General features: G+C 45.7%; 1 protein-coding gene across 1 annotated transcript in view; it reads right to left on the minus strand.

Moving 5' to 3' along the window:
* Positions 1-22,341, minus strand: part of cntnap5b (contactin associated protein family member 5b) — a 63,577-nt gene that overhangs the window by 23,965 nt on the left and 17,271 nt on the right. The window contains exons 4-9 of the mRNA XM_035521142.1: positions 19,846-19,993; positions 11,641-11,844; positions 9,881-10,065; positions 9,444-9,587; positions 2,337-2,646; positions 1,079-1,222 (exon numbers count right to left, since the gene is read on the minus strand). Coding sequence (XP_035377035.1) covers positions 1,079-1,222; positions 2,337-2,646; positions 9,444-9,587; positions 9,881-10,065; positions 11,641-11,844; positions 19,846-19,993 — 1,135 coding nt within the window. The remainder of the gene's footprint in view (positions 1-1,078; positions 1,223-2,336; positions 2,647-9,443; positions 9,588-9,880; positions 10,066-11,640; positions 11,845-19,845; positions 19,994-22,341) is intronic.

A 22,341-nucleotide genomic window follows, 5' to 3' on the forward strand; every position in this document is an offset into this window, starting at 1 on the left:
CACCCACACCCACAAACACACCCCTTCACACTGCACACACACACATACACACACCCTGATACTGCAGTGAAATACAAATGCACTCACACCCACCCACCCACACACACACCCCTTCACACTGCAGTCACACACACCCACACACAAACACACCCCTTCACACACACACATACACACACACACTTCCTAGGTGAAACACTTTCTAGCCTCATTCTTATAAAGAGGCTGGGTGTTGTGACATTGAATGTCTCCTGGCATTTTCAGGCGACACCCCATTTAAACACAAAATGAAATTTGCCACGTGTGCATCTGTTATCACCTACGATAATACAATTCTAAACCACAAATTCGTAAAAACATGCTGTGCTTTCTATTTTACACTGACATAACTGATTATAAATATAATAACACAAATTAAAAACAATGTAATGCATGAATATTCAACAGACATTGAATTACACAACTGAAATTCTCAATACATTTCAATTTAACAATACATTCATACCATATAGCAACATTATGGTGTTCCAGATAAACTTTAGAAGGCAAAAAACTCTGAGGCCTGTGCATTACATAAGTGAGTAAACACTACCTGCATTGATCCTGAATAAATATAAACTACCACACACTTTGCAAGTGTTCAATAATGGACATATGAGAAACACTAATATCTACAGTCGATATCAGTGTAGCCACTGGAAAAACCATACTGTCACGCTATATTCAACACATTAGTGCGGTGCGTCTTCAAGCTGCTCCCTGATACTTTACACGTACATTTAACATTCCCACTGGTTCTACGTGGAAGTTTGGATAAATATCCAACGGCCAAAAAAAACCCGAAACAAATCTCTCTCGTGTTATCAAAGTACAAGTCGTCCAACCCCCAACCCCCCCCCCCGCTGCCAAAAAAAACCTACTTACTCCAAACGTACCGCAGTGGGCAGCAGCAAAATGTACAGTGAAGTTCGTGAAGCAATGAACAGTTTGTAAAGCACAAAGGTTTCATGGGAAAGGGATGTTGGAAAACAGAGAGGTGGAAGCGCCATGCAAGTCCAATACGAGTTAACGCTAGCGTTACCGCCAATGAGAAGGCTCCTCCCGGGCCAACTGTAGTCACTGAGCAGGATGCTGGACGGTGGCTCATTGTCAACAGCCACGGACGCCTGGAGCCCCTTCAGCTTGACCGATACGGAGTGCCACTGACCATCGTCCAGGCCCCGTCCTGAGGGAGGACAGAGTGACTACGTGAGGTAGTGGGCTGAGAGTACTGATGTGTGTGCTCAGAGGTATGACGGCCATTTTCCTTGAGTCGCAAACACAGAGAAGCTGCCAAAGGCTAAATAAATACTGGGGAGGACATTTCTTATAGAGTATATAAAATTTGTTTAAAGGGGACAGATGAAAAATTCACTTTGTCAATGTGTGTGCACTTATGGTCGGGTATTTGGAGTGCCTGCCAAACCACAGACTGTGAAAGAAGACAGCACAGTCCGTTTCTTGCAGGCTGCCTATGTCAGAAAACAAGCCGTTCAGATGTGTCTTCCTTAAACACATCATTAAAGGAGTCAATAGAATTATACTGCCCTCATCTCCAGCCATGGTATCTCCACCCATGGTATCTCCAACCATGGTATCTCCATTCATGGTGTCTCCACCCATGGCATGAGAACTACCTTTGTGAAGGTTTGCCTTTTCCTCAACTGTTCTGTTAGCTGCTCAGACCAGCACAAAGCACTATATTACCAACCAGCCTCATAGGACCTCACCCAGAGCTGAGTGAATAAAACATATTTCTGATGCTAATGTCCCAGATACAACTGGCAAAAACCTGTAGTTATGTGTGTGCTAACCACTATGTGTCAGACTTCTTTTACAACCTGTGTCAGTACGATGGAGGACTGGCAACAAATCATTTAATAAAAAAGGAAATGTGAGTATTTTAAAAATAATTACATTTGGATGTGTTCTGTTGGCCATTTAGCACTAGCTAATGCTAACAGCTGAGGTAACTATGATAAAATATGTCATTTTCTAGACAGTTATTTCCATTACATGTTTATTTGTTGAATGTCTGTAAAATTCACTTCAAAATGTTCGTCTGTAAAACATCCTTTGTAGGTATGCAAGCTGTCTAGATGCATGCCCCAAACACGCACACACACACACACACACACACACACACACACACACGCACGCACATGCACGCGCACACAAACACACGCACATGCACGCGCGCACACACACACACACACACGCACATGCACGCGCGCGCACGCACGCACGCACACGCACACACGCACACGCACGCACGCACACACACACACACTCCACCTCACCGACGGTGATCTCGGAGCTCTGCAGGGCCGATCTGTGGTGCGTGAGCCGCAGCTGTGCGTCAGCGAGTATGAGCAGCAGTGTCTGCGCCCCCTGCAGGCCGCTCCACAACAGCATGCCCGCGTCATTCCACGTGCGGAACTGGAAGGAGACGGACCACGCGGGATCGCCGGCGCCCTCCGGCCCCTCCGCACCCTCCGCCCCCAAAACGCCTCCGGGCCCTTCCGCGGGGAGCTGCAGAAAGCTCCTCCTGGAGCTGAGGAAGGTGGCCGAGACCGCCGAGGACCCGGAGCAGGAGAAAGTCACGTTGCCCTGAAACAGCAGTGCAGGACAGCCATGAGAAAAACAACAATAAAAAACCCCGCCATCCCAACACCGGGATAACAGGACAGAAGCAAGAAGAACACTAAGTACACTTTATTTAAAAGACATTTAAACCAACTAGTACTGTACAGATGCATAGTCTTGAATGTAAATACATACAAAAATTCTCACAACACGTTCAATAATTTCCAAAAGCTCGTGAATAAATTCTGTTTGAACTTTAAAAAGGCGCATTGATGCGGCATGTTTGCGGTCAGCTGGCAGCCTGTTCCAGAGCGTTGGCCCAGGGTGTTTCAGTTGCTGGTGTTTTGCTTTGATGGTATGTTATACCGTGCCATGACTACACCACGAGTTTGGATTACCCTTTCACGGATTTGCCGTATTTAGCCTTTTGTGTTCGCTCTTGTTCTTAAACTGAAGCTAAGGGACAATCAGAGGAGGAGCACCTTAAGGACCTAAACATTAAATAAAGCATAAACATAAACAAACAAACAAAGCATATATGTAATGTAACAGGGAGCCAATGCAGGGCTTTAAAAACAAACAAGGAAACCTTATTGTAGACTAAGGTAAAATTCTGTAGAGGGTAGCTAAAAATGGGCTAACGTGTCCTTTCAAGCTGAAACATTTTGGACTAACATGCAAGAGACACAATGCCTTACAACAACCTGACCGAGAGGAAGTAAAAGCCTGGATCAGGTTTTCTAGGTCGTGTGGAGTGGCAGATGATTTTGCAAAGGTTCTTATAGGGGCATTAGTTAATTTTCTACCTTCTTTCTACTTCCAATAAACTGTGAAATATGTTAAATTTAATTTAAAGAGAATATTTTAGCAATGACGTCAGCAGTATTAGGTGCTCCTGCATTAAAAAACTGCCTTCTGGGATGGAAACTATTTTGTGTTTACATTGACCTCCTGTCAGTCACTTTATGAGACATTACTCCACCCATTACTCCATCCGTTACTCTGCCCCCACCTTCGTCTTTTTGGAAAAGAAACGCCCTGCATTGCTATGTGCTTCTACTGTGGACAGGGTAGGGCTTTTCCAGAGTGAACACAATGATTACGTGTGAAGGGGATAACGTTGGATGGGAATTAGCAGAACTAAGTGCTCCTCCTGATATCTCTACAATGCTTTGAACTCTTTAAATAACAAATCAAGTAGATCTTTATCACTAAATAAGGTAATATTTTTGGGTGAATATCTATAAAGAAATACAGGCATGCTGGCCAACTGCATCAAACTCCCTTGCAGCTAGCGATGCTAACTGGCTAACACAGATGGTGACTGATAAACTTGTGGCAGCTCAATAAAAAGAAATATATGAGAGTAAAACAGTCATCTACTCTCACAGCAGCGTCAAATCATTATGGGCTGAATTCTAAGTGCTTATAGCTTTATAATTTCTCTATCAAGAAGCTAAATCTGGAAATCACCTCCTGACAGGGTAAATGCGCCATCGTAAATGGCCCCGAGACACGGAAGTTTGATGCCCGCGTTGGCCAAATGCCACTGCTAGACAAAGAAGAATTTGAGCACTTGGGTAACATGATTAGACGATATATCTCTCTGAAAAAGGGAAGTGTAATGGTATGTCATCATATTTTGCCTAGCGGAATAAATCAATTGTTTTTTTCTTGCCCAGGAGGGCAGTGTTGTGGCTCTCTCCTGATGCCTATCACTTATCTAGGCGTCTGCATGCAAGCACTGTTCCTCATGCATAATAGCCACGCGGTTCACTTTTGCTGACGTGTTAAATGATGAGCGTTATTAATAAGCAGTCTACCTCTTCACTCTAAAGTGAAGTTACGACTTTGCTAATGCTACGACTTATCTAACTCTGCTGGCCACTGTAGATATTACAGGCGTGGCTTTGCGTTCATGGGCGGGAGTGGAAGGCGGAATCAAAGAGTAAAAAAATTAAATAAAATCGTTCCTGTAGCGCTCACCTACTTAACCGATGGAGGCGGTGGTTCCTGAACCTTGACTAATACTCCTATACACACTGCTTGGAAGCCCTCTGGAGTTGCTGATCATGCCAGCGTGATCAAACCGCATGACCATTGCGTGTTTTTGGGGTCCGATATGTCGATAAAGTATGTCAAAGTGAAAAAAAATAACCCGTCTACATTGGGTTATATAGGTGATGTGCTAAAAAAAAAACACTGCCATGGTAAACTTTATTTACGGTGGTATATAAACATTATTTAAGGTGGTATATAATGGCAAAATCAGAAATATTCAAAAACAGGCAAAATAGTCCAAGACTCCTAAGGGTTAGTAAGGGTGTTCATTTATTTTCAAACTTTAGCCGAGGGTTGGCATGCGAGGCTCCTTGAGGCCGAGACCCAGTATAGGCACCAGCAGGGTTTTCAACCAGACAGAAGACAGAGCAGGCCAGCCATACTTACTCAGTAACACATACTTATGCATACATTCTCACACTGTAATACTTTTGACGAATCTTGACACTCTAAACAAAACTCCAAGACATTGAACATCTAACGAGCCTGTTACAGTCAAATTAAATTCTATTCTGTATATTAAATTGTATACCTTCTTATGCAGTAAAATGACCACATCTATAATACTGTTATACCGAACAACATCAACTCAATGTTATACAGCAATTAGTATGCATAGTAGACATTTACTTATAGTCTGCCGTTTAGTTTAGTTTTACTGTTCATTTTGGCATGTGCTGTTGGTGATGGCATCTGGTAGTGCTTTGCTGTTAGCAATACGTTTCACAATCAAGCATTATATTTTATTTTAGATCAAAAGAATCACCAAAAAAAAAACAACCCAAAAAACAGTACAGTACAAAGTACAATGCCTAACAAACAAATGTTGTTTGTACTAAAAGGCTACACTGCAGTTCTACACATACCATAATACTCTAGTTCTTATTTTATATACTTTGAAGTACTTTTTTATTGAATTTTATTTATTTATTGCTAGGTGCCTTTTTGTGAATAAATTACATTACAACATTCTACTTGTGACATTATTCAAACCCCTTTGCTAAGGTTTGGCGCTGCTCCGCCCACCTCTGTGTGAGAGTCGCATAGTAATAAGTCATAATGGCAGCTGGCTGATCTCTTTTGTGATTAAATCCAACAACCAAGAGCCCCAGTTATAATTCCTTACACAGTTTGCTCTTTAGTTTGCTGAGGTGAGTTTTTTGGACTCGGTGGGTGCCTGGGAGGGAGTTTTGTGGAATCCAAACAACATTTAAAAGCCAAAATACAGTGCTATGTAAAGGTTTACTCATGCTGAGAGAATCCTTGCCTCACACACACATAGACCCCCTCAGCCCCTCACCCACCCCCCCCACACACACACGCACACACACACACACACACACACACACACACACATACACACACACACACACACACACATTTACCCAGTTTCTCGCTGACAGGTTTTCAGCAGCTGGCAGATAGCTGAGTCACCAATGAGGACAAATCCAAAAGCAAATGTCAGGACCTCAGTGACTGGAGGTGTCACTGGAGGTGTCACTGGAGGTGAGGTGTCACTGGAGGTGAGGTGACTGGAGGTGTCACTGGAGGTGAGGTGACTGGTGTCACTGGAGGTGAGGTGACTGGAGGTGTCACTGGAGGTGAGGTGACTGGTATCACCGGAGGTGAGGTGACTGGAGTAACACGGAGATAGGTGGAGACTCAGACCTGTCCAGTGGCATTGGTGCGTGCAGTGAAAAACTCAGTGATGCAACTTCCCAAGCCTCTGCGAGTCAGCTATCGGCCACGTGCCGGACCTGACTGACCCCTACCAGCTACACGTCGCAGCTCCAAACACAGCCAGAATGGAAACATTAGCAGCTCCACACAGCTAGCTATGGCAGCTCCAACCCCCCCATCCCCCCCACCCCTCCACACAGCTGGCAATGACACTGCGGATCTGCGGTTCGCACAAATATTGATCACTGTACATTCTGTCCATCCACACCAAGCTCTGATATCCAGGGCTTTTTAGACTTATAGCAACCGTCTCGTTCTGCCACACTGTTCTAGTTCATGAAAGTGTTCTGCACTGCCATTTTGCACTATGTATATGTGTAATCTGAGCATCTGAATGTCCTTTTCGAGGTCAGTAAACTACACCGGCATTCTTTTCTTCATTTATCTAGCTTCTCATCTGTCTATCATTACTTGTCAGAACATAACGTCAATCACATACTCAGCAGGTCGGGCCATACCAGTCCATAACACATTTGTAACACTTTAGCTAGCCATCACAGGTCAGTCTCATGTCATGTATCCATCACAGGACACAGCCCAGTTTCACTCAGCTAGCCACTACAGGCTGGTCTCTTCAGCAACATCTAGCCTTAAAAAGGTCAGTAACACCTCCACTAACTAGCCACCCCAAGTCAGTCAGTTTCACTTGCACCAGTTAGCTACCACAGGTTATTCTGTAACAACTCTCCCAAATAGCCACCACAAGTCATTCTGTTAACACCTAAACTAGTCAGCAACCACAGGTCAGTCTGTAACACCTCCACTAGCTATCGACCACAGGTCAGTCTGTAAGACCTGACTTAGATAGCCACCACAGGTCAGTCTGTAAAACCTGACTTAGATGGCCACCACAGGTCAGTCTGTAACACCTCTGCTAGCTGTTGACCACAGGTCAGTCTGTAAGACCTGACTTAGATAGCCACCACAGGTCAGTCTGTAAGACCTGACATAAATAGCCACCACAGGTCAGTCTGTAACACCTCTGCTAGCTAGCCACCACTAGTCAGTCAGTAACACCTCTACTAGCTATCCACCACTAGTCAGTCAGTAACAACTCTTCTAGCTATCGACACAGGTCAGTCTGTAAGACCTGACTTAAATAGCTACCACAGGTCAGTCATTAACACCTCTACTAGCTGGCCACCACAAGTCAGTCAGTAACACCTCTGCTAGCTAGCCACCACAGGTCAGTCAGTAACAGATCTACTAGCTATGGACCACAGGGTAGGTCATGCATTCAGCTAACGCAGGACAATCACCAGCTCAACAGAGCTGCTAGAACAACAGAGGTAGTCACTGCGGGCATATTTTATAAATAAGACGAGGGACCACTGCTCCAAAGTAAATAAGACAGAATAAACATTTATTGCCTCAGCACAGACATCGGTGTTAATGATGATGCACATGAATATTACTGGCCTCAAGGGGTAATTTTGCTAAATAAAGAAGTATTAAATATTTTATTTAGTAAAGAACTATTAAACATACTTATTTCCTTAGGGGAAAATGCACAAAAAAAAGTACCAAAAAACTCAGACAAGTAACCGGCTATGAAGACGCCCATCAAGGGATCAGGATCGCCTCATTCTTCTTCCTGTTGTTGTGCTTACCTATTTCAAAGAACATGATGCTGCAAGTCACCCATCACAACCCCACTGATGCGATATCTGAAGACAAACGAGCCCCTCCGCTTCCCCGATGCCTCTGGAGCAGGAGGGCTCCTTATCATCTCAAGCTGTGAAACATTCCCCCCATTATCTGATTCTCATCCTTGCTGCCTTCTCGTCTCTACAGCTCTTGAACGGATTGCCACAAAAATTGCAGGCTGGGACGAAGACGCCGGGACAAGGACGCCGGGACGGAGACACCGCTCCTCTGCCTCACACTAACCAGGCCCCATTCATTAGTCACACTGGGGACAAAAACCCCAAAGATTTGTAATTAAGAGAAATAGTGCAAGAGCGGGTACACCTCCTGTCCGCGTCTGGCCGAGGCCCCCGGCTCAATCGGCATAACAGGTGGCCTGCGGAAGTCTGATTACTGACAGGTCTGATTAAGAGTAGCGCTGATCGGATGGGTTCTGCCGGTAGAGGCTGCAAACAGAGCGCTGGAGCCTGTCTCCGGTGCATTGGGGGAGGGGGGGTGGATGTGTGTACGAGATCAGAATGCCTCGTGAAATGACGCAGCATATTTTTCAAGATGGCCCTCAGACACGAATTTGGCGAAGCTGGTAAAATGGCCGTAACAACCTCTGCTCTGTCTGAGGGCACCGGGAGCCTTGCACTTGTGGACAGCACAGTCACCATGCTTCTCATAAACAGAGTGCTTAGGCAGCGCCATGCATCATGGGACGCAGTGCACCAAGGATCTCAGCAGCCACGGGGCACACCACTGCTGCTCAGCATTAAAATGCCACACGTGGCATGGATCCCAGGAGGATCACAGCTAACGACACCTTTGTGCGGTCAAATACTGGACAGCAGGCAGTCTCTGCTTTTTTCTTTTCTTTCTGGGACACCGTGCGGTCACTGCCCTTCTTCCGGTACCCTCAGACGCCTGGAAATGGGCCGCTGTCAGTGGCTGGCGGCTCAGAAAGATTCCGGGCCAATGTCTCTCATGTACCTCCAAAGAAACACATTGGCAGTACTGCCAGGATTGCTGCACACAGAAAGAGACCTACAAGCACTGGGGACCTGGAGAAGACTGAGCTGAGTGAACAGTGAAAACACTGGCTCTTTTACTGCATTAGCAATGTGGAACATCACATGCTATGCTATAATTTTCACACTTCAGCACAGTAAAACAAGCAGACCCACAGATAACGAGATACTGATCATTCTCTTTGTGGTAATCATAGCGTTTTAGTGGTAATGAATTGTACGATTCTATGGCCTGCCAGCCTTAGCAATTCCTTAATTGTTAGCACAGATAAAAAGGCATATTTATAGTGACTGTGGTAGAAATGTGCTTTTAACTCCCGTGTTGTTTGCAGGGTTCGTGATATGGTATATGGTACATACCACGCTGTAGATCTGGGGTTTCTTGCGCTTGGCCAGGTCAATGATGTTGACCCCATTGTAGTAGAGGTTCTCCAGGCATCCGTGGAAGTTTTTCCGCAGGAACGTTCCTGGCTTTCCAGGCAGAGGGATGCCACCAAAGCTGAGCTTTGTGAAACCAACAAAGGTTGGGTGGAACAAAAAGCTTTCAGAACACATGGAAGTATTTGGAAGTAGGACATAAAAACATCCAAGTCCCAATAAATGATTCCTGATAATGTCCATTCTTGGAAAATGTTTTAGTGATGCAATGATGGAATATCATTGCATTAAGTTGCAGTTGAGCATGTACCTAAAGGTATCATAAAAGTGAGCCATATCACATGGACACCATAATCTAGTTTAAGAGAATCTTAGAAAGCTTGGTTTTTTTTTGTGTCCAGGCATGCGAGCGTGCTCACTTCGTAATCGACCTCCAGCGAGTCCCCCGTGCCTCCGGTGTGAACGTGACGTGTCAGTCTGTCCACGGTGAAGTTGACCTGCTTGTTGAAGCGCTCGATCTGGACAGAGTGCCATTGCTGGTCGTCCAGCAGGCTGCCTAGAGACACGGACATGTGACCGCCGCTCGGGTGCATTTTAGCATCGTCTAGAGGGCAGGAGAGAAGGAACAGAGCAAAGAAAATTGAAATAAGATGAAGACTGGAGGGAAAGGCATGGAAGAAAAGTGTTAGAGTGAAAGAGAGAGAGAGAGAGAGAGAGAGAGAGAGAGAGAGCATTAGGCAGCAAAGACAGGAGCTGTGAGACAGCTGGAAGAACAGGGAGACGTGAAAGACTACGTGCAACCGCCCGCTGGGTTGACAGCAGAGGAGCCGAACTCCTGGGGCAAGGGAGGTGTGAACCAGTGTGTCAGTGGGTGCAGAGACACCCGCCCCAAGAGGTGAGCCGACCGGTGATTTCCGAAGTCAATAATGCGTGACAAACCTCAAAGCTCTTTTGTGGAGCGGATCAGCGCGGTTTTAACAAATCGAAGCTCGAAGTTCTGGTCACTTGGTGCCTCATACGGCTGCCGGGAGGGAAAGTCTCCATGCAAGGGGCAGTGTTTCAAAAGTCCTTTTCTAACTGATCTCATTAAAGATTCACTCACTTTAGTCTGGCATTTGCAGGCCATAATTACCCCCTGAGGGATTATGACTAAGCTGCCATTTTTTTGTATTGGTGATTATCCCCTTCAAGAGCAAAGGGGAATAAAACTCCATCCATCAAGTACCCAAGTAAACGGCAAAAAGAAATAGTTGAGGTGTGTAGTTTCAAAGAATAAGTTCAGCAGTTTTCATACATGCTTTTCCGCATGTATTAGTTTTAATCAACTTACACTTTTTTTTTTTTTTTTTTAATGTTCACTTTTTACACCATAAGTAGGCATTTCAAAAATCACTGCTGCGGAGAATACTGGTTATTTTCAGTAATTTATCAAGTGAAAGAAAGAATGAATTAATGAATATAGTGTAACAGGACACCTGTATTCTGTTCGAACTCCGTCAAAACAATGGCATTCTTTTAACATTGTAAAGAGCCTACTCATAGCCTTAATAATTAATAAGGAAGAAAGAAGTTAATGTGTAGGAAGCATTAAGAGCTGTAACTAATTGTTTGGAAAATCTGCATTATGCACTGGCATTTATCCCCGTCAGCATATTGTTTCATTAAACAAGCTTTCAAATGCCTTTTCTCAGCCTCTTTTTAGGAGGCTGATAATGTTACAAGACCAGCAACAAGGCAATTGGTCAGATTATAAATTAAAGATAGCTCATGTTTTGGGCATTTATTGTGCTCGACTAATTTTCTCTTAACCATTTTGAAGGACCTTGTGCCCCAGTTGGAATAAAGTTTTGAGTTCTTCACTTAAGTGTTGCTGGTTTTATGCTCTCGATAGTTTCTGCTTTTACCAAGCGCCTCCTTGGCCAGTTGCAGCAGATCAATAATTTCAAGCTGTGTTAAAGCTGCTGGTGGGACTCACTTGGGTTGGGGTGGGTTTCAAACAGGTCGGTGTTGGTCTTGGCGGGTTGGCATGGGATTTACTCAGGATGATGTGGGATGCGTTGGATTGGGGTGGAACTCGCTCTCGTTGGCATAGGACTCACCCACATTGGCAGGAGACCCATTGGGTTGAGGTGGGATTCATTCAGGTTTGGGTGGGACTTGGGTTGGCGGGGGGACTCACCCAGGTTGAGGTGCAGCGCCAGGCGTCCGCCGTGCAGCTCCAGGGTGATGTAGTCACCACGCTGTCCCTCTCCATGGACCAGCACGCCATCGGCACGCCAGCTCCTGAATTGCAGGGACACCACGTCCTTCACCGTGCTCATGGACTTCTGGTTGAAGCGGTACAGCAGCGAACTCCGACCGTCGAAGTCGGCCACGTCTGACTCTGGGGAGAACACACAGGCTTTAGGCAGCCAGAGAGCCTTGACTAGCAGTTGGTTCACAGTCATGTGACGGACCTTGTCACACTGAGCTGTGCTTATGTAAAGTTCTGCAAACTGCAATATAACGGTTGCTGCAGCAGGTGCCTGTGACGAGAGCAGGCACTATATAATGAATCCTGAACAGAAGGCTTAGAGAAGGTTTTTGCTTTGGCTAAACAACAAGCCTTGTCTTAGGACCAATAAGACTTAAGTTAGTGGTAATATATAGTTGATGAATCAATGACGTATTAATAGTGACACATGCAGAAACCATTAATAATCAAAGAACAAAGGAAAATGACCAACATAATAAAATTATTATTATTATTATTATTAATAACAATGATAATAATAAACATGATCATCATCTTCATCATCATCACTGTGTTAGCGGTCATAATAACCAAATGATAATACAAGACAAAAAGCAATAAAAAGGAAAAATACCCACATTAGCCTATCAAACTATAGCTATTAACAATAAATATCATTGAGTTACATTTGTTTGTGCGTGTGTGGGGGTGTCCATGTGCACATGAGCGTGCATGCGTGCATTAGCACATAGAGGAGAGAGCATTCTTGGACAGGCCCATATATGTGGCATGTTTATGGGTGTATGATGAATCTCTGAGAGCTGAACTTTGGGCTTGATTAGTCTTGTGAAATTGGTGGATGTTGGAGGATTCTTGTGATTGGGCCCCGAGTGTTATCCAGGTTGTGCTGAATTCGGTAGTTTTGTTTTTGAAAGAAAACGTTTCCATTGATATATGGTCTGTACGCAAGTGATTTTCCAGTGATCGATAGTGATGGTTTTCCTTGATTTCTTGGCAATGTTTAACACCACCAACAGTGCTCGACAGTTTTCCTTGGTTAACCTAACTGCTGATGTGTCTCCTGACAGACAGGATGTTGGGGAGGGCGGAACGGTTTGGCCGAGTTAACTGATTTATAACATGTTGCCAGATGTGTTTGATGGGTGTGCAACATTACATGGCATGTACACTGATCAGTCATAACATTTAATCCACTGACGTGTGAAGTTAATAATCTCACTATGTCAATGATCTCATTAACAACGGCACCTGTCAAGGGGTGGGATGCTTTAGGCAGCATGTAAATATTCTCTTCTCAAAGTCGTTGTGTTTGAAGCAGGAAAAACAGGCAAACATAAGGATCTGTACGAACGTGACAAGGGCCACATTGTCTTCAAAATGGCAGGTCTTGTGAGATGTTCCTGGATTCCACAGAAGAGCTACTGTAGCACATATTGCTGGCTACCTAGTCATGCTGACTATGACAGAGAAGTGTCAGAAGAGCTTTGCTATGTATGGGATTGTGGAGCCACAGACAGTTTGCCACTGAAAGTGCCTACAGTGGGCACGTGAGCATCAGAACTCGACCATGGAGCAATGGAAGAAGGCAGCCTGAGCCGAAGGTGGTCTGAGTCATGTTTTCTTTTATATCAGACGTGCTACCTGAGGAAGAGGATGCACTATGGGAAGAAGGCAAGCTTACATTACCGCGAACCAATTAGACCTCTCCATGGCAACGGTATTCTCTAATGGCAGTGGCCATTTCAGCAGTATAATGCACAATCCCACACTGTAAAATGTAGTCATGAATAGTTTGAGGAAAAGGAGAAAGTGTTGAAAAGGTGTTGACTTGGCCTCCAAATGCACCAGATCACAATCTGGTCGAGCCTCTGCGGGTTGTGCTGGAAAAACCTGTTCAATCCGTGAAGACCCTATCTCACATCAAGAACCCCATCTAACATCTTCAAGGACCTGCTGTTGATGTGAGACACCACAGGGAACCTTCAGGGACCTTGTGGAGTCCTTGACTCAACAGGTTGGAGCTCTTTTCATGGCACAAGGGGGGACCTACATGATATCAGGCAGCTGGTTTTAATGTCATAGCTGATCGGTGTGTATATAGTTGTCTGGTGTGTTTAGTGAGCAAATGTCAGTGTGCACGAATCCCATTTTAGAATGTTTGGGGAGTGTAGTGTACTCTGTGAATCACTTCATATTGTATAAAGTGAAGGCTGGTGTTCTTAGTCATGTTGAATATGTTTTTAAGAGTGTATGTCCGTAAGTTGGCTTTGAGAGTAATAGAGAGATTCTCTCAGATTTAGAGAAGGTCAACATTCATAAGGTGCCCAACGACGATGTTTCCAGATCAGTTTCTCCCTGCACATTAGTCTGGATTTGGAACATCAGTAAAATCATCTGATATCTGATCAGTAGTGATCAGAGGCTTCAATACCAGACAGAAATAAGCCACTCAAGCCCCGTAGTCAAGGAGTCAATGAGCCATAATCAATCCCTAATCAGCTACTGATCTGAGAGAGCGAGGGAAAGCAAAAGACACGGGGGGCGGGGGGGAGCTACCGTGGAGCGACACTCCAATCAAGGAATGAGAATGTCATCTAACAGGGCATGGTCATCGGTGCTGGACTGGACGGGGCCGGTGTTTCTTAAAACGGCAAGCTCGTAGGCTTCTCTCGTGCAGTGTTGTCAAGAGTGTACCGGGAATGGTGTGATCAAGGAAAAACATCCATCGACAGGGAGGTAAGCGACCCGTGGACAAAAAGGGATCAGAGGAGGATGGCAAGAATTATTCCGAAGAACAGGCAGTGCACAGGCAAGCAAACTGCAGCAGTGCTGCTCCAGCTAACGTCTCTCAACGCACATCCTGTGGTTCTTTAGCATGGATGGGCCATAACAACAGAGGACCAGTTCAATGCTTTCTAAGGAAAACAGAAGGAAAAGGCTCCAGTGGGCAAAAGAGAACAAAAATTGGATCACTTAGCAGTGGAAAAACATCTCCGGGTCAGATGAATCCAGATATTTGTTGCACCGATCCTGACGGGAGGGTCGGAATTGGGCACAACCGGCATGAATGGATGAAAGCTTCCTGTCAGGGCTCAGGCTGGTGGAGGTGTGGGGAGTGTTGTGTTGGCACACCCTGGGTCCTCTGATACCTGCGGATGGACGTTGGGGCAGCAGGCTTACCTGAGCTTCATGGCCCACCAAGTTCCTCCCTTCACGGCAGCTGTTTACTCGATAGCAGACGGACACTTACAGCAGGACAATGCACCACGCCACAAGGGTCATACAGTCATGGATTGGTTCCAGGAACATGACAGAAGGATCTTAATCGTACGGAGCATCTCTGGGAATAAGCAGAACGGCCTATTCAGAGAATATCAGTACTTTCATCTAACTTGCAGAATGGGGGATAATCCGTATGGGCCAAAATTCCTGAGTAATGATTTCAGCACCTAGCACAATCTACAAACTGCTGCAGTTCTGAAGGCCAAAGGACGTCCAACATGCTACTAGACGGATGAATAAAAGGGCCCATGTATATCATCCAGCAAATATATACATGTGGGATTAAAATTCCCTTAACCAACTCCCGAAAAATTCAGAGAAAAGTTTCCACTGTATTTTTCCCGCAGAAAAATACAAGACTTAAGAATCATGATCTGGGGTGCAGGGGTCATCTTTTACATGCCCCATGCTTCCCTTTGCCTGTCAGGCAAGAGAGCTACGACATCTGGGTGAGAGAGCGTGAGACAGACCCTAGGAGACCTCGCAGTGTGCAGACCCAAGAAGACCGTGCAGCTCACTGCTCAGACTAGATCTAAAGGAACGGGCGACGTATGTGTGTGTGTGTGTGTGTGTGTGTGTGTGTGTGTGTGTGTGTGTGTGTGTGTGTGTGTGTGTGTGTGTGTGTGTGAGAAAAGAGTCAGAGGTACAAAAAATGGATTCTGTATGTGTGCTGGGCTTTGGGGTCAAGAGTGTGTGCACTGTTTATAGGGAGGTGCGTGTATAGTGTGTGGGCCTTGTAAGACTTTGTAGAATGTGTGGGAGTTGTCAGCATTGTGTGTGTGCAAGTGTGTGTGCGTGTGTGTGTGTGTCTGTGCTGTTGTTAAGAGCTTATGAAATGGCCAAGGCACTAAACAGTACATTTGTGTGAGTCTGTGGAGTGTATGGTGCATGTGAAAAGCTAGAGAGGGTCGTGTGTGTGTGTGTGTGTGTGTGTGTGTGTGTGTGTGTGTGTGTGTGTGTGTGCATGTGTGTGCGTGTCAGCTCAAATGTTAAGAGGCAGCTGTCTGTGAAGCCATTAGATAATGAGCTGACCCAGTACTTATGGTGCAGAAATACCCATCTAAGCCCAGGACCGATTCCATGTGGACCACAACATCGGCCCTAAAAGAGTGATAGAGCACTGCACAAACAAGGTAACAGGACTGCAACAAGACTACGGTAGCAACAGGACTGAAGAAATACAGCAGAAACACGCTTCCTGTACAGCAGGAACTGACCTATGAGACCACAGGACTGCAGGACTATGGTAGGAACAGGACAAGGAACAGTTATAGCCAGAAAAGGACAACAGAACTGCAATAGGACGGCGGGAACAAAGCAACGGGGAGGAGAAGTTTCCTCGGAGACGCAGACAGACACACAGCTGCTGGCGGTCTCTTCCTGTCTCCCCACAGCACAATGAAATAAGCATTTACTGGAGGTATTTTTGCCTCGTCGGCACGAGCCTAATTCCCGTCAGAAGGCTTTCAGGATGCCAGGGCAACAGAGGAAGAGGACCGGATGTCACTTAAGTCACTTACTGCGCCCTTCACTCCAGACCTGCCAACCAAATTCAATCACCCCGTCAGAAGAGTCTCTCATTTATTCAAATGGTAGCCATTTTAAGTACCACAAACTCATTCACACACACACACACACACACACAAACACACACACACACACACTCACACAGCGCTGAGGTTGAAGATGCACCGAAAACTGAAAATAGAACTCAGTCAACCTGCTCTGATAAATGGTATTAGTGACATAAATAGGGCGTTACACTATTGTCACATATTGAACCCACCAAGGTGAAAAGCAAACACACACACAGACACACAGAGAAAGGGAGGAAGAAAGAGAAAACGCCCAACAGGTCCCAGTTTGCAGGGATAGCCGATTTTAGATTGCTGGTTTTTGTAGCAAGGTGGGACATCATGAAGAAGGCTTGTCAGTGCAGCAGCTGGTGAAAAGACCTGAGCAGATCTGTTTGCTTAACTGTGACCTCCCATATTCCTTCTCATACTCTCCCTCTGCCTCTCTCTCACACACACACACACACACACACACACACACACACACACACTCACACACACACACACACACACACACAAACACACACACACACACACACACACACTCAACGTTTCTCATTTCTCATTCTTTACTCCAAGCACACACACTTTGTGTCACACGCACAGTGTATCTACCTTTTGTTCTTATTTTATACATTCTCTCTCTCTCTCTCTCTCTCTCTCTCTCTCTCTCTCTCTCTCTCTCTCTCTCCCCCCCCCCCCCCCCCCCCAGCACTGTCCATCAGAGACCCTCCGCACTTCTCTAAGAGCATTTCTAACCTCAGGCTGGCAGTAGTAAAAATCCCCTCCCCACACACGCATGAACATGAAGCCGTGAAGCCATTCTGCATAATAAATGCACCGATAAAGAGGTAATAATGAGCGCAATTAAAGGCCATTCATTCGCCTCCTGCTCACTCCGGGTTCTTTCCCCCGCACGCACGTGCCCAGCGTCTCCGTTAGGGCGAGCGCTGATAGGTTCGCGGCTCTTCTGCGTTATCGAGCGCCGATGGCCCGATAGCGTGCGGTCGGCACTGGCTTATCGTGTTTGATCACCGCGGTAAACCGAGCTGCCCCCGACAGAGTCACTTGCTCCCCGAGTGTCAGGATCCGCGTCGGTATGACACGGGTAGAGCGCGGCTTGCCCAATGTAGGAGACAAGCATTAATTAGCATTAAGCTCCGTGCACGGCAGAGGTACAGGAGAGTACTGATTATGCACACGTACACACACACACACACACACACACACACACACACACACACACATATATACGCACACACGCACGTGCGAGCAAGGTGCTGGAAGCGTTCCGAGGTGACGTAGGCGCTCCTAGGTCTTCTTGTTCTTCCACAAGGGTGCGCAGCACTGCTGGGAAAAAAAGCTCCACTTCCAGATAAATACACTGCTACCATCAAGGAAATCAGGATATCAGGATATCACATTTAAATGCCGCTCTGCCATTTCTAGTCGTGAAACTCCTTCCGCCGCCCAGGAGTGTGTACACCACGCAGTGTGAAACACACGTTATGTGTTTACACCATCACACCAACAGAAAACAAATACATGGCCTCACTTGTTTTTGGGGTTTTTATTTTTCATACCACAAACTACTTCCCCCAGCATCCTGACACAACAGGAACTGAGACTCATCAGAGCAGCTGTAGTTTCCACAGTCCTCCAGAGTGCAATGTTTATGCTCTTTAGCCCATTTGCAACTGCAGTTTCTTTTTGCTGAATCTCCACATGGTCTCCTAGCTGTCACGTCTCGTTTGCGTCGACGTGCGCTCGCTCACGCATTCTCCCGAGGGTGGTCTTCTCTCTCGCTCGTTTTATGTGCTAGTGTCATTCGGAACACTCGGTGGAGTATATAAGAACTGTCAGTTGATCTGTACGATTGGGATCTGTTTTGGCAGGTCATGGCTGGGCGCCTCGTGTGTGGCGGATTACTCCAGACATGTGCGGCATGCTGCTGAGCTGAGGAAATCACGCTACAGGACTACAAGCGGAAAGAACACTTTAGGACTCCAGCAAAAACAAGACTTTCAGGACTCCAGCGTGAAAAAAAGAGACTCCACGAACTGCATGAGCTATGCAACTATAGCACGGACATGTCTATAGGACTGTTCCTGGAACAGGACTACTTCAGGAAGAGGTCTACAGGAGAACAGGACTACAGGACTGCAGCAGTAACATGAATACAAGACTACAGTATGAACAGGACTGTAGGACTACAACAGGAATCCCTGGTTCATGTTTGTCAAGTCTCATATGGATGTCACACCAAGCAGAGCAAAACCAAACCGTTAGCTTATCTGTTTTCAACATCAGTGTTATGGCTCGATGTCCTTTGGATATTCCACAATTCAAGGCCCAATGGGACATCCCTGGCACAATGGGACATCCCTGAGCCGCGCACCTCGAAGCGCTTTACACACTCAGAGCTGTTCATCTTGCACCTGCTGCCAGACTTCCATAATGCTATTTTTCCAAGGCTCCAATTTTATACCCAACGGCTAGACGTAAAGGAAAACAGCTATCAGGTCAGCTAGCATAAACCAATACCCATCACTCCAGTTCACAGCAGACAGACCTAGTAAAGCTTGGCACCGTGCGCAAATGGATAAGACCTGCTTAAGAGGGAATGGCAAGAAAATGGGGTGAACAACAGAGGAGAACCCAGGGCAGAGTGTCCTTTCTTACTGATCTGAGGTCAGTTCTGGGCTCAGTCATGGCTAGGATTTAGGTAGATGAAGGTGGCCTAGGGTGTGTGTGAAAGGGCACCTGCTACCCAGAGCATTGACTAGCGAGGAAACCTTTATAAATATTTCAGTTTGTAGAGGGCAGCATGGGTCGTCGGCAATCAATTGATTTTCTTTGTTTTCTGGGTAAATGTCACACTACGCCATCCTCGTAATGTCAGAAATACCATTTGAACCCAAACTGGGCTGCGTTGTCATGTCACTTCTCACACATCTCACATTAATGATTGCATGTTTGGAAATTGTAATCTTCAGTTTGACTCACCAGGCAATTTGAATAAAACTGAGCTCCTTTCTCAGTACATACAGTGCATTGTTCTGTGTGAGGATCATGTAGCATTTAGTGTTTAAAAGAAAGGTGGACCTCAACAGACTACAGATGCATGAAAACAGTTCTAAAATGAACTTAATTTATGTATGGGTTCAACAAATAGGGCAGCTACCCAAGGTGAGCAGATGGAGTAGATCTATGTTTAGTCTGGATTAAGTGAGCATCAGATGGTATTAAGGCCAGAGGCGGCGTGCAGACTCACTGTAGGAGCAGCCATAAGCCTCTACCCTCAGCCCGATCCAGCCCTTCGAACTCCAACCCCGGGGCAGGAAACGTAGGTAGCGCGTTCTGACGGAGTGCGGCAGCTTGTGATGGGTCACCCCTTCTGCATTGGTGTTTCCTGGGAAGACCTATAGACCGGGAAAGCAGAATGAAAAGAGAAACAAACCAGGATGATTGATTTCATCTGGGCAGCCGCGCTAAGCAATCTGCGGGTAGGCCGTCCGTCGTGAGCGCGTTATTTTCATCTCATTTTGCCAGGTTAATGTGGCTTGGTCTCAGACTCCCACACGCACAGACAGTTCCAAGGTACATCGCCTTCCACTTTGAAGCTCGCGAAGGAAAAAAAAAAAAAGAAGCAAGAAAACAGCCCTCAAAGTAAAAGAAGTAAAACGCCGCTCCTGTTTTAGCATTCTTCGCAGTCTAGTGAGTATCTCAGTATGACTGACAAAAGCACGTTATCGGCAGAGTACTGGACAGCTACGTCTAAATGCATCTACTAAACGCCATTCAGACCCTCGTGCTAACAATTACCTTCAGCTCGCGGGCCGGCTCTGAGCAACGCCGGCTCAGATTAGCCGCGTCCTTTCAGATTAGCCCAGCGCTAACGAGGCTACTGATGGAGGTTAGTGGTATGCTGAGGAAGTCTGACAACATTAGCCTAGCTGGGGGGCACACTTCAAGCTCAACAGCATAAGCAGACTTTGAAAGACCCGAGGGCGCCCCGTTACGCCCATTATGCCATAAAAAAAAAAAAAGAAATCCCATTTTGCCGCCTTTTTCATCGCCGTCCAATTAACAGCTTTGTGTCTGCAAAGGGATCTCTGTAAAAGACATGCCACTGACACAATTAGCGTGACTCTGTTGCCAGTGAAGATGGAGATGAAGGGTGTAGACACTTTTACTTCAGCAAGGTAAGATGGTACAAAGAGTTGGCACGTGATCTTTTTTAGCCAGTTTGTCTCTCTCTCTCTCTCTCCATTTTCCTCTCAGTCTGTTTTCCGCTCTCTCTTTCTCTGTTTTTCTCGGTTTTCCTCTCTTTCTGTTTTCTTCTCTCTCCATTCTCTCTCTCTCTCTCTCTCTCTCTCTCTCTCTGCTCCTCCATCCCCCCATCCCCACTGCTCTCTCATCTTCAGCTGCTCTCTGCAGGTTAAGGCGCGATGAGAGTTTGCGGAGCTGACAGCAGCCCCGGCTGTCTCTCCCAGTGTCAGGCATGCTGGGAAAGAGCAAAGCGGTGATCGTGCCCTGAAATGGCTCCCATCGATCCGGAGAGAGTAGAGTGAAGTCCGTTTGTTTGCCCCCCGACACGGGGGCGATGTAACCTCTGGCTCCAGTGGCACGGGGGCCCTCTAGATCGATTCCGACGTTGTCAAAATAGAGCCACCGAAGCTGGTGGTGGAGTGGGGGAAGATGGAAAAGTAATTCTAGCTGGGTTGAATCGGTGTACAGCCAAACAAGCTTTTATGTGTGGGGAGACCGTACAATGTCCCACGGACACGTGCACAAAAAGCACGCAGAGTCTGAGGTGACCGAACATCAATACAACCAGATAAATGGAATTCAGCTCCTTACCTGACCTTCACATTCCGTTTCACTGCGGTACGTTCAAGCGCTAGCACCGCACAGTCGTTATAAAGACACTGCACATTGTACATAGTTAGAAATTAAATGAAGCCAAATGAAGTCGAACTAACTCGTCTCTGTCCAATGCCAATCTTTGTTTAGGGTCCACACCGCTTCTCGATACCTGCCTCAGTTCAGAAATACCTCAACGTTATTGGTTTCTGCGCTGAAATACAAGCGTAACACCAATGCTACAGCCCTTAGGCCCTCTGTGAAATCTCAAATCTTACACAGATGCAACAGGTATACTTATGATATCCTAGACAAGCATATGCAGTAAAGGGTCGATCAAAAAATTTGATCAAAACAAAACAATTGGTCGGGAATTTAAAACGGCACCGTTTACGCTCCTCTCTGTTTGTTCCAAGGCCTTCAGATAAATCAGGTTTGATATGTGTTTTGTTTGATTTTTTTATGAGAGCTTAGTTTTCTTGTATTGTTTATAGCTGACTTGCACTGTTTTATACGGTAGGTTTTTGCACAAAGACATGCACCTTTGTGATCTTTTGTTTTGAAGTAAAACTATTTTGAGATAAACCAGTGTTGCATAGTATATGAATCAAAAATTTATTTTTAACACATAAAATGTAGAAAATCAAAACAAATCTTGACTTCAGAAATGAAAATTGCATTGAACTTTTATGTATTACTACACCCACTACTACACCCATTACTACATCCATTACTACACCCATTACTACACCCATTACTACATTACTATGTATTACTACACCCATTACTACATTACTATGTATTACTACACCCATTACTACATCCATTACTACATTACTATGTATTACTACACCTATCACTACACCCATTACTACATTACTATGTATTACTACACCCATTACTA

This window comes from Electrophorus electricus, chromosome 21 (assembly GCF_013358815.1).
Source record: "Electrophorus electricus isolate fEleEle1 chromosome 21, fEleEle1.pri, whole genome shotgun sequence".
NCBI lineage: Eukaryota > Metazoa > Chordata > Actinopteri > Gymnotiformes > Gymnotidae > Electrophorus > Electrophorus electricus.